This window comes from Rhinoderma darwinii, chromosome 8 (genome assembly GCF_050947455.1).
Source record: "Rhinoderma darwinii isolate aRhiDar2 chromosome 8, aRhiDar2.hap1, whole genome shotgun sequence".
NCBI classification, from domain to species: domain Eukaryota; kingdom Metazoa; phylum Chordata; class Amphibia; order Anura; family Rhinodermatidae; genus Rhinoderma; species Rhinoderma darwinii.
This window is the reverse complement of record NC_134694.1, coordinates 22796167-22810138: the sequence shown is the minus strand read 5'-3', so window position 1 is coordinate 22810138 and position 13972 is coordinate 22796167. Positions and strand designations below refer to the sequence as shown.

Below are 13972 nucleotides of genomic sequence, written 5' to 3'. Positions count from 1 at the left end.
GGGGATGATCGATCAGGGTAACAAGCGCTTATCCCATCCATAGCTCCTTGTGAAAGGAGCAAAGGAGCGCCGATCAAGGAGCGGTCTCGTTGATCGGCGCTCGTTTACACAGCCCAGGACGGGCCGTGTAAAAGGACCTTTAGTCTCTTCAGAAAATAATATCCACTTATCTGGCAAATACTACCTAATATGTAATCTTCTAGTCAGTTATTTTGTAATCTTTCATTGGCCAATGTAAAAACTAATATAAAGAGGCGTAATTGACGCTCCTGGGCCCCAATGAAAAATCTGTAACACCCCCCATTTGCCTTGTGACATTTATCATACTGGTCTTTTTATTTGGCAGTGAGGCCTTTGGTGCCCTATCAGGCACAAGGGCCATGGTACAACTGTTACCACTGCACCTCGAATAGCTACATCTCTACTAATATATCTTTTATTTGTAGAGAAGAAATAGCAGGAGATATAAATAAAAGTATTTTTATTTTCCTTTTATAAAAACAAAGCTTAAAAGGCAAGAAATATTTTAAGAATTGTTCCAGCCAGTCTCGGGACTGTACTGGTCCGCTTCTTCAGCGCAAAAATATATTTTTCCTTGAAGAAGAAACTGGTTCAGTTCTGAAAGGAAAGCTGTCGATTCTTTCTTTTATTACTTTATTGTTCTTTTTATTCTTAAAACATGTTATGCCTTTTAAGCTCTGTTTTACTAGAGAAAACGAAAAATACTTTTATTTCTACCTCCTGCTTAAATTCCGCATTCATTAGTAGCAGCGCCCCACTATTTCTTCTCTACAAATATCTAACCTTCCACTATAAAGCGCTTTTCTTTTCTTTTTTTTGAGCCACTTCCTACCAATATATTTTGACTTATTGCACGTAAAAATTCATGAATTCATGTCATTCAATTTGTATGCTGTTTTTATTACATATAAAATTACTAGTTAGAATCTGCACCAGGGACTCCCTTTCAGATTCAGTTTCCTCGCTGGAGAGCCAAGTTTACAAGACTTCTAGGAAGGATATGGATATGTTTTCATCAGGGTTAAGTCTTCTGAGACATGTAGCATTGTAAGTGCTTTCAATAACTATCAGTGACATTACGGCATCCTATGGAGGAAGCAGCAAAACCTCCGCCGTTGTCTAGTGTATTTGTTTGCATTTGGCTCACCAAGTCAACTGTCAGTGACATGCAGTATGTAGAATTAGTACAGTTTTACTACTTCATGAAAGTCAATATTTTTACAAGCAATGCAAATGGCTATTTAAAATTCCTGAAATATGTTGGTTCTCCACCCCGCACTTTGACAGGCAAACATTATCCAGACAAATCAGATGGTTTCCTCAACATAGCCATTTGTCTTGTTTGTACAGACTCACAAGCATAGAATTCTTCTCAGCCCTTGTTACCTTGTGTAATAAGGTTTAACTAATACATTTATTTTCTTAGGTTCCATTATACAGGCACCAATATACTAGTTCATGGAACCACAAAGACTCCTGGTTATCCCATAGTCTCCACCCACCAAAGATCGATGCTTGTTCTTGACATGAGTATCTATCACCTTAAATATTAACCACAGGCCCATCCATTTGTAAGGTGCGGCCTAGGTGGTATATGGCCACCTGCAGGGATGTCGCGGGAAAGATGGCTTGAAGACAGGAGATGTAGTTGCGAACTCAAACTTTACTCATTTCAGACTGGTGCCAATGGTGCACATAGCCATATATACTCAGATCTTCCCAGTACAAAACTAGGCACGGCTCAGGCAGGCAATGTTTTCTTGCTTGGTATACACTCTCGCATACAGCGCCAAGGTCACACTCCGATACAGGGGTTGGTCTGGCAATAAGGCCTAGAAGGTCGAAAAATGGCTTCTCACTTGCTGTTCATGGACAGACTTCCCACACCCATAACTGCTCACACAAACGAACACGCACACATTGGGGAGACTTCTGCAACCCACAGCTTGCTCTCAGAACCTCTGCCAGTTAAATGCCGTTGTCCCATCGTCACTTCCAGCTGCTCCATCAGTGCACAATCTCCTCAGCAGCTTTCAATCTCCTCTCTCTTCTCCCTCCAATATACTCCTGACAGCGCCAATGGGCTTACACCGTTTTCTACACTTAGCGCCACCCCCAGTGTAATGAAGCGGCGTGGGCATGCAATGCATCATCACTTGTTGTGGAGCGGCAAATGGAGCTAAAATGGCATCTAGGCCAACAGCAGCCGTTTATTATATCAAAAATACAAACAAATTTATTATTATAACCTTCCTGTATCAACCGTTAAAATACACCCCCTATTAACATAACTAGCTCCACCTCCGGATCATACCACAATCCATACAAGCTGCCATATACTCATTATCTACCCAATTCGAGGGACACCACCCTACAGTGCCCCAAAACTGTCTAGACCCAAAAACGTAGCATAACATTGGGGAGTTCCATACCTGCCACCAATTTATTCCACCAACTCTATGGACTCCCACCCGCCATCGTTAGTTGCCGCAACAAACACTTCACACATATGAAAAAAAAATGTATTGCTGGACCCCAACATACAAATGAACAGCAAACACCTAGCTGTAAAGGGCGGAAATGCTGCTCGTGCCACACTACGTGGGATATGGCGTCTGCTTCCTCTCTCCGGGCCTAAGCTCCTCCCCTGCACCACCTTCTTAGTCTGCCATGCAGGCCTGCACCTTATAGCTGTGCCTACTGTACTTTACAAGCAGGGCCAGCCATAGGTATGTGCAACCTGTATTGTAACATAGGACGCATCACTCACCTGTCGCTATTGAAGGGTGCCCTGGTGGCCTGGGTACACAGAACTTGCTCCCCCACTGTATGATTGTGTTATTTATTATGTGACCACCAGTATCCCTGTGATTGCAACTTTCATGGTAGTAGACACCTCCATGTTATGTGTCAGAATTTTTACCTTTTAAAAGCAGGGAAATGGTGCACATCTAATGTTCATAGCTAGGAAATGATCCAGTGAAATGTGTTTATTTTTAATAAGATTTAATAAAATCTGGACATAGACTTTATTCCATGCTTAGCATCTGGCATATACACAAGTATGCTCAAGATCAACATTAATTATATATTTTATTAAAACTCGGTGCTTTATCATGCTCGTAATAGTAATTGAAATAGACATGTATATAATCCCGAGATGACCCGGGCTCATTGGTGCCTCTCCATCCAGTGAGAATATTTTACCTTTTGGAATCATGCATTATTAGGGTGGATATTTTTTTTTTATTTCCTAGCTTACCCGAACTTTCTTTTTCTAATGGTGCCGGAGCTTAATATGTTACCAAAATGTAACCAATATTTTATAAAATGATGCTTTACCTAACAGCACCACCTGGATTTGATAGGTGACCATATAATACATTATTGTGCCAAGTGCACGCATTGGTGGTCCCTGGTAAATGTTGGGAACGTTTTATGGTGCGACGACTGTGCAGCAATATATGTATATGAACTGCATGATTTGATGTCATGGCTTCATTGAGTCTGATATACACTGTATTTATCAGTGAGTCTGAAATGATCTTCTAAACTAGGCCTATATCACCTACCATTGAGATTGTGAGTAGACCTTGAGTTTACTATAATGTTGCTAAGTATCTCCTGTATATCTGTAATATAACAACTACATTTCTCAATGATTTATTTCCATTTATAGAGAACACGGGCAGGTTGTCTGTGCGAGGAGAAAGACAAGATGTCAAAGCAGCAGCCAACATCTCAGAATCTCACATCATCCATGAGGAAAGATCTGTGGACTTTGAGAAACCCCCTCCAACGACTACAACTACTACTACTGCCACTACCACAACTCCCACCACAACAACGGAGAGTACAACTACTACAACAGTGGCTACAACTACCACCAGCCCAGACTACTTTGTGACAATGCTTTCTTTTGCAGCACTTGGTTCTGAAGCAGAAAATAATATTAAAGGTATGAATTGTGTATATAGCATGTAATCCCATAGTAAAAAAAATTATATTTGAATTAAAAATGCTATTTTTTTTCGGATGAAATAATGCATATCAGATACAATAGTAGTAGACGTCTATATAAATAATTTTCAACATATCAGAAAATTATTTCAACAGCTTTTTAAGATATTAAATAAAACAAAATGAACTAACCTGGGATTGGTTGGGTGTTGTACAGTTTATGTAGCAACCGTATGACGCCTGAAGTGTATCGTGCTTGGGTCCAATTCTAATTAATAGGACATGTGCACTATACTCTCTGGGCGTCATATGGTTGCCAAGAAAATTGTACAGCCCAGTGGGCAGAGGTCTCTCCATGCCCGATGTCTGGTCAGGCAGGAGATCACAAGTGGAGGTACATTTTAAATTCCGCCATAGTCATTAGATAGCATAGACATTTCTGGTAGTGACTTACGGTATCTTCTGGCATAACCAAAGAGCAGGCATGTTTTCATATGCTTGATTCTCGTTTTCCGTGACGTCAAGTTGTTGGGAGGTCCCCAAACACATGATTAGTGCATACGGATAACTTTACTGTCAAAGTCTCCAGATATCAACTGTGTGAAAAATTCTTCCCAAATTGTACAAATCCTAAGAACATTGGCCCACGTTTATTATTCAGCCTGATTTTAGGAGAATTTACACAGGTTAAAAAGTGGCATCTAATATTTCCCCAAAACATTGTGCAAACATTGTTTTTTTTACGCCAAAAAATGAAAATCGCCAAGAAAATTGGTCAGGCTGTGAATGTACTTTTAGACTTATTTATTAAAGGTAAAAGTTAAAAAATTAGTAGCGCAAATATACGACTGTTCATAGCAGCTGTAAAAAGAATTTCAAATAGTCATACAATTCCAAATTTACCAATTTCATTGGTGCAAAATACCTGAATAGTGGCCATTGTATGTGTTTATGATGTTATATTTTTTGGAAGAATTAAAAGGGTTTTCCAGTCCCTAAAAATTAATGGCCTATGATCATCAGGATAGGCCATCAATATCTGATCAGTCGCTGTCCGACTCCTGGGACCCCCGCTGATCAGTTGTTTTGAAGGGGGTGCAGAACTCGTACGAGCGCTGCTTTCCCTTCATTTCCACCTGCTCACTGTGAGTCGTCGACACAGATGTAGCGGCGATTCACAGGTATTGCAGCCTTTTCTCCCAATCACTTCACTTCGCTAACTACAGCAAATAAGCATATAGGGATCCAACACAACAGTGAGCCATATCTCTGGAACCTGGGGCGTCTAGGAAAAAAAAGAAAAACAATATTCAGGTCATTTAACCAATTCAACTTATGTGACTTAGTGAAAAGTTAAGGACACAGCCATTTTTTCATTTTTAATTTTCGTTTTTCACTTCTAGAGCCATAACGTTTTTATTTTTCCGTCAATAGAGTGGTGTGAGGGCTTTGTAGCATTTAAAGTACCATATAATGTGCTGGGAAGCTGAAAAAAAATTATTTGCAGGCTGAAATTGGAAAAAACTGTGATTCCACCATTATTTTTCGGGTTCCGCTTTTACGTATTTCACTGAGTGGTAAAAACAACAAATTAACTTTATTCTGTGGCTCAATACGATTATGGTGATATCAAATTTATATATTTTTTTAATATTTTACTACTTAAAAAAAAAAAAAAAACTTTTATTTTTTTTAAAATAGTTTTGTTTCACCACATTCTGAGAGCCATAAATCTTTGGGAGCCAAGTTGATAAAAAAAACCAGCAATTTTTGCTGTTTACATTTTTATTTTTTACGTTTTTCAACGTGCGTGTTAAATAATGATATATTGTAATAGTTCAGACTTTTACGGACGCAGCAATAGCAATTTTGTTAACTTTTTTTATTTTTTACATTACTTTAGAGGAAAAATGGGAAAAGGTTTTTTTCTTTAACTTTTAAGTTTTAAAAGCCGACACCTGCAGCATATGGAGTGTGATCCATACTTCTCCCCCTGCACCTGGACGTACCGCTGCGTCCTGGTGTGTTGAGGGGTTAAACAGCTGCAATGATGTCTGGATGGTTATTTCAGGCAGATGTTCTTCAAAAAAAGAAGAAAAAATTGGAGAGAGTAACTAATAATAATAATAATAATAATAATAATAAAATCTTCTGTATTCCAGAAGGCAGGGGCATAGCTAAGGATAGCTGTCTGGATATGTGCCCTGGGTGCTAGGTGGGGCACCAACAAACTACTCTGCCATAGCCAAGATCAGTGGCGTAACTACCGCTGTAGCAGCCGTATCGGCTGCTACGGGGCCCGCGGCATGAGGGGGCCCGTGTCGCCCGCCAGCACGGGCCCCCACCATGGCCGGAGGCTCCGCTAGCAGCCGCTATGGCTGCTACAGCGCAACGACACTTAACACTACGGCAGAGCAGGGAGGTATCTCCCCGCTCTGCCATTAAACAAAAGACATGTATCCCCTATCCACGGGATAGGGGATACATGTGTGATCGCTGGCATTGATAGGGAGAACGGGGGACTGAAAGTCCCCTGAAGTTCTCCATCACAAACCTCGGACTTCCGGGGTCTGTGTCAGCTCCGTAGAGATGAATGGAGCACCGGTCCCCCGTTCTCCTTATCGCTGCCAGCGATCACACATGTATCCCCTATCCTGTGGATAGGGGATACATGTCTTTTGTCTTTTCACACTGTAGGTCGCATTTTTTTGGGGGGTTGGGGACGCTTTATAGAGTTCCCTACAGGGGGGGCTGTATGGCGTTCCCTACAGGGGGGGGGGGCTGTATGGCGTTCCCTACAGGGGGGTGTATAGCGTTCCCTACAGGGGGGCTGTATGGCATTCCCTACAGGGGGGCTGTAAGGCGTTCCCTACAGGGGGGGGGGCTGTATGGCGTTCCCTACAGGGGGGGCTGTATGGCGTTCCCTACAGGGGGGGCTGTATGGCGTTCCCTACAGGGGGGGCTGTATGGCGTTATCTACAGGGGGGACTGTATGGCGTTATCTACAGGGGAGACTGTATGGCGTTATCTACAGGGGGACTGTATGGCGTTCCCTACATGGGGGAGCTGTATGGCGTTCCCTACAGGGGGGGGGGGCTGTATGGCGTTCGACTGTAACGACTGTAACGAGCCGTGCACCTGTGTGTCCATCACATGACCATGGACAGAATTTTATCCACTGGAAATAAGCCACGAATGTTCCTACTAAATGACAACAAGCGGATATCTTAAAAATCATTAGAAATCAATGCAAAAAGTATATTGGAAAATTGTATAACTTTCAATTATACAAAAAGTAACATCCATTTACTGAAAACAGACAGTCCCTTTCAATGGGACAACGCTGAAATATCCTGCACAGCCGCCACGAAAGTAATGGCGTGCGAAAGTACGAACAGGAATAAAACCTTTGTAAACTATGAAGAGGCTGCTGTGCCCATACGAGCCATCAATTTTAAAATACTGATAACTTCTTTAAACGGAACTGAGTTGTAGTACCTCAGTCCCATTCACTTGAATGGGACTGAGTTGCAGCCAGCTGTAGTACCAGATATAGCCACAACCATATGTAGCCTGGGTAAACAATGGTCGATGGCCACTTCATTCAGCTGCATGGTGGGGGTGCATGTAGTTGGACCCCCTACAATTCAAATAAGCATAGGCCATCAATAGTAAAGAAAACCCCTTAAATATGGCAAAAATGGGATAACAATACAAATTTCAACATATTTACCTTATTGATTCGGTCCCGTTCCTGTTCTGACAATCTCCACCAATCGCTTGTCCTTGTTTCACAGCCAATTTACTTAATACAGTGCTATTGTGTGCTGACAGTAAGTCAGCGATGGAAATGATGTCACGAATGATCTCGCTTGCTAATGTAAGGTCATTTCTCTCAGTCAGAGAAGGAGAATGTGAAGGCACCATTGCATCGGTAGAGGCACCCAAGAAACATCACAGTTATGGTCGCAATGAAGGAGCTTGGATGAAAGACCCAGCAGCAAAGGATGATAGAATTTATGTCACCAATTATTACTATGGAAATAATCTTGTAGAGTTCAGAAATCTTGACAATTTCAAACAAGGTAGGAAATTTTTCATTTTATAACGTACAATTTTTTATATTTTTTTTTAATAAGAATAATACATTGGTTTTATATTTTATATTTTATTGCTCCATAATACAGTATAATTTACTACTAGAAATCAAATGTCATAACAGTTCATATTGATATTATTAATATTGAAGTCAATACGATGGGTGCATTGCTCCAATCTCCTATGTTGTCTTTTTAATAATCTAGTTTGGATCCTGACATCAAAAGTGTTTATATGGTCATAGTGACTAAATCAACAGATATAGTAAAGGCCCTTGTACATTCGCCAATCATCGGGCAAACGAGTGTTCATGTGAATGCTCGTCTCGATCAGTTCCCTATGTAACTAGGGCAACGATCAGTTGATAAACGAGAAAACCCTCGTTCATCGGCTGATCGCAGCATGAAATATTATCGTTGGCGGCAGTACATTTTGCTGTGTAAACAGGGAGACGCGCTGCCGACATGATAGAAATGCATGAGGATGAGTGATCGTAGTAACGATCGCTCGTCCCCAAACATAGCTCCTTGTGAAAGGAGCAAACGAGCACCGATCAATGAACTGTCTCGTTGATCGGCGCTCATTTACACGGCCCATGTTGGGTCGTGCGAGAGGACCCTAAGTTTGTCACAGAAGTCACTTCCACTTGTGAGGCTTTATTTTACAATCTACCTATTTTTTTTTAGGTCGCTGGAGTAATCTGTATAAGGTTCCTTACAATTGGATCGGGACAGGGCACGTTGTATTTCAAGGAGCCTTTTATTACAACAGAGCTTTTACTAAAAACATCATTAAGTATGACTTGAAGCAACGCTTTGTAGCAGCCTGGACTCTTCTACACGACGTAGTTTATGAAGATACCACTCCATGGAAATGGAGAGGCCACTCAGATATTGACTTTGCCGTAGATGAAAGCGGCCTATGGGTCATCTACCCGTCTGTTGACTATGATTACTCTCAGCAAGAAGTCATAGTTATCAGTAAACTTGACCCTAATGACTTATCCGTGAAGAAGGAGACTACATGGAAAACTGGCCTTAAACGTAATTCCTATGGAAACTGTTTTATAATATGTGGCATCCTGTATGCGGTGGATGTATACAACCAAAAAGAAGGACAGATCTCTTATGCCTATGACACTCACACAGATACCGACGCAGATCCAAAGTTGCCTTTTATTAATGAGTATGCCTTTACGACACAGATTGACTATAATCCCAAAGAAAAAGTACTATTCGCCTGGGACAATGGACACCAGTTGACATACAAAGTGAACTTTGTTGACTGAATTAATAGCTTGTTAGGACGTAGGTCAGTCCTCCACAGAGAAAGCACTTTTACACATCAGTTATAACGTGTTGCTTGGGGAGCAACTAAAGTATTATCCTCTGGCTGTTAAGAGGTGGAAATACTCTGGCCAAGACAAGTGTAATGGCCCAGAAATGTGGTATGTGACTAATCCATTGAAAAGAAGCTGAACAAAATTGTAAAAGTGTGAATGGACATGAGATGAATGGCTCGACGCATTAAAAGAAAGCCAATTTCTTTTTTGGCCTTTTGACATTCTATATTTTTAAGTTTAACCCCTAAAGAAGGAGAACAAATTTAACACAGTTGGGAGCAAATTTGTATTTGATGGACCACCAAAGAAAGTTACTGTCACCCTGCGCTTACACTTAACATTTTAGTTTAGTCATTTTTGTAGTATAATTATCCCAAAACAATGAACTTCTACATTTTGTTGAAAGAATATATATTATAATGTAACCATATTTAAAGAGGGGCAATTTTGTAAAAATAACCAAAACAAGAATGAACAATTATGGACATATTTATGAGATAATGGGGTGGTCCTTACCAATTTTATACGAAAAGCTTAACTTTTTGCATCATAAAAATGAAAATTTTAAACATGACAAAATGACAATTTTAACATTTTCTTTATAAATGGTGACAATGTTAAAGAAAAGCATGTGAGGCACGTGTGGTGGTGGAGTGAATTTTAATTAGAGTGTTTAAAATAGTGCAGTTAAAAATATCGACATAAATATATTTATATATACAGTGTATATATATATATATATATATATATATATATGTATATATATATATATATATATATATATATATATTGACATTTAGGGATTCCTATAAAAAAGAAACCAGATATTTCATAAAACTAAAATTGTGGTCAAAAATATATAATGGCAAATAGTTGAAATATATTCCTTGAAAAGCTTGAGACACTCTTGTGCTTCTATTGAGTGTATTATTAAAAGAACAAAGAGCTCCATAGGGCAGATTACCCCTAGTTACACAATGGATAATTACTGTCAGGGGAAAAAGGTTCTCATCTGGTCTGGCTGCATTATGGGTGCTACACCATGAAGGGCCTATAGGATTAGTTGATGCCGCAGATCCATCGTGATTTCTGAAAGGGCGAGTCTTCAGTATAAGGAGGTATACACCAAAGATTCTCCACAACTGCTACTGCCGGAAGTGAAGAAGGTACATCTAGTTTTGTCTCAAGATCTGTCTTCTCCACTACCAGTAGAACCAGTTGTAGAGATCCTGCATATCTCCATATACCTTACCTACATATGCTTTTGTGCAATTGTCACATAAATAAGACACATTTGCTCCACTTTTTCTTTTTTAAATTTCATATCACCTTTTTATACATTAACCTCAGTGTGTGCTTCACGAAACAGTTATTTTTCTCCAAACATTTACCCCTTTCTAGTAATATAGTGTACATTCTCTTTAACATTTACAACAAATCGGCCCTTTTGGGCGAAAGATTATTTGTCTGACAGTTTTGTTCTGTTGCGGAAATGTCTCTTTTCACGTGTGCATTCTCACTCGATAAATGTGTGTTAACAAGCAAATCCAGCCAAGTCCTGAAGGAATAAAAGTCCAGTGTGCCAGCTCACTGATGCCAACTGTGATTTCCCACAGCTTATAAGTTTTTAGTTTTTTTGTGGTGTTTCTCCAGCTCTAGGATAGATCAAGATGTTTCCTTTTTGGTTGAAGTGTTCACAATCCACATCAGAAAGCTATTACGTGCATTTAAAGTAACAGCTGTGCATGTGTTTCTCCAGTTAAGTAAAATGTAATTTACTTATAGGAATCATATCGATTTTGTGTCTCACAGATAGAACTCAACCAACTAAAAAAAATAATAATTTCTTCTATCTTTGAGGCACCTGCACTTCTTGAGATGTCCAGCTGTATAAACCGTGGTAATGGGCCCTGTAGGCATTTTATATCAAACACAACTTATTAGAGAAAGTCCATCCATTGCTGTCACCCAATTAGGTCTATCCCTACAATATGTTGAGTGGTATATTCCTTAAAATGTTTGTACAGTTTTGGCGCTGAAGAAGTAAGCATTGCTGGTGTTGACTTTACATGCGGCCAAATTAAGATTTTAACCATGAAAATTCAAGGTTGACAGGGTTGGTCTAGACTACACAGTCTGACTGATGTAATGAGGGAGGACGGGGGTGGTCCTGACTTCACAGGCAAATTGATGTTAACAGAACGTTTCAGACTACACGGTCAGACTGATGTTATAGGAGGCAGTCCTGACTTCAGGGGCAAACTGATATTATGGGGGCGGTCCAGACTACACAGCCAGACTGAAGTTATAAATAAGTTTTTGGCATATACAGGTAGAAAGATGTAATGCATTGCAAGGTACTGACTTCAGAGGCAAATTCATTTTATCAGAACGTTTCAGACTACACAGTTAGACTGATGTTATAGGAGGCAGTCCTGACTTCAAAGGCAAACCGCATTATGGACCTGTAATATGCACCTATAGACACTCCATGTGCTGCTGTGTGGTGGGCACATGCCCCGAAATTTCTTTCTGACCGATTCTTACATAATACTGTACATGAGAGCAAAAACTTATGGTGCCTCAGAATTAAGTCGAAGGTAGGTTCAGCATGTTCCCAAACCCCAACAATGTAATTTTCTAACATGTCTCCGTGACAAGAATAAAAACAGGATTATTTCAGAATAATATGCAACGCTAGATTCCCGTATTAAAATTACATATATGTTTATTTTCACTTAGCTGCTATGTTAAGCCATAAAGCACTGTTCAGTGCTTTTTACATATAAAATGTTACATTTCAGTGTTTTGGTTTTTATTGGTTCTCTAGAAACGTAATGATGAAAGAAAGACGAGAGAATCGCTTCCGATAGGAGAATGATTTTTAACTTACCTAATGTTCTTCTCCCTCCATTGCCTTGCTCTCGGTCCCCGTTGTCTTTCATCCAACATGGCCGCCACTGTCTCAGACTTGCACTGGGAGAGTAGTCTGCAAGTATGGGACACGCACCCTCCTCCTTCACTGGTCCATTAATGGGAAGTGAAGGAGGAGGAGGGGGTCGTGTCTCAGACTTACTGACTACGCCCCCTAATCAAGTCTGAGACAGTGGCGGCCATGTTGGATGGAAGATAACCGGGAACGAGGCAATTTTTTTTATAGATGTGAGAAAGAAATTGTGAAATCTTCCAACACATACAGTAAAGGACATTCTCCCCAAGTAGCAATGTTTCTAAGGAAAAATATGGCACCATATGCTCCCATATTCTATGGGAGCATATGGTGCCATATGGAAGTACCATATGGCAGCACACTCAGTGCCTATGGTTGCTGTGTGCATAAGAACTAAAAGTATAATATATATTATTGTTATACTCTAATAAGCTTGTGCTGGAATAAAGTATAGACATGTTCTGCGCAAATGTCTTGAATACAGCCAAAACGAAATCTTTTATGTGACTCCTTTCCATAATTGTGTAGAGCTGACCACACACAAGACAGACAGAAGTGTTAAGTGACAAGCGTCTAGTTGGACATACGTGTTAGTTAGAATCTGGTCTTTTGCCCGGAGCAGTCTGACTAAACTGCCAAATTAAATTAGGAAAAATGGATTTCAAGCCCAACCCATCCCCCACCCGATTAGGAAAATCCTATTTTCTGTGTTTTGTGTCTTTCGTGTGCGTGTATATGTAAAAGAAGTATATTATTTTTTGTTATATATCATGCCATGCCGTATTAAATATGTTGAATATATTCTTTATTTGTTGTAAATAGAAAATACACCTTATTTTTAAAAAAGTTTCATGTATGTAAATTAGGATATTGCTTTACTATTTGTATATAACATGTGCATCCATCAGATGAATAATTTAATGCAAGTCCTTCACATTTTCAGTACTGCCGCTTATATGTCCTAGGTAAACTTCTTGTACAAGTGACATTTGTGCTCAGTATAAAACAGTTACAATGAATATGGCGTATTTCATTTTTATTATATTAATGTAACTTAGGAGTCAATTCTATACAAACTATATGTTTTGCTGAACAATAAAAGAAAATAATAAAATATAATGAAATCCGCCTAAGAAGTGAAATTCATTGGTGGCATCATTTTAGTTACATTTTAGTTTATATATTTGAATACATTTATATATATGTGTAACATTTTAATACATTTTTCCTTTTTTTTTTTATTTTAAACAAAAAGGTTGATGTTTGAAGTCTGCCTTGCCCTATATTTGGTAACTAAGATTTCTAAGTCAATGTGTGACTCCAGGGCTCTACATTCCCAGACAGAGATTACTGTAACGTCTTCATTTAGATCTAAATTTAACTTCTCACTTTGATTCTGCATTACAGCTGCACTTATTACTACATGCAACATTTTTATACAGCAGCGAAAGAAAGGAAGGTTGCAAGAATTGAAGCAAAATGCATGACAGCCAATTATTTTAAAGCAGTGGTTAGAAAAATATTCTATCTATCTATCATCTATCTATCTATCTATCTATCTATCTATCTATCTATCTATCTATCTATCTATCTATCTATCT

The 13972-nt window shown here is 39.4% G+C and overlaps 1 protein-coding gene across 1 annotated transcript in view; it reads left to right on the top strand.

The window, feature by feature from the left end:
- The window catches only part of OLFML2A (olfactomedin like 2A), a 68050-nt gene extending 54590 nt beyond the window's left edge, over positions 1 to 13460 (top strand). The window contains exons 6-8 of the mRNA XM_075835502.1: positions 3701 to 3979; positions 7881 to 8066; positions 8766 to 13460. Coding sequence (XP_075691617.1) covers positions 3701 to 3979; positions 7881 to 8066; positions 8766 to 9367 — 1067 coding nt within the window. The 3' untranslated portion in view covers positions 9368 to 13460. The remainder of the gene's footprint in view (positions 1 to 3700; positions 3980 to 7880; positions 8067 to 8765) is intronic.
- Positions 13461 to 13972: the final 512 nt, after the last annotated feature.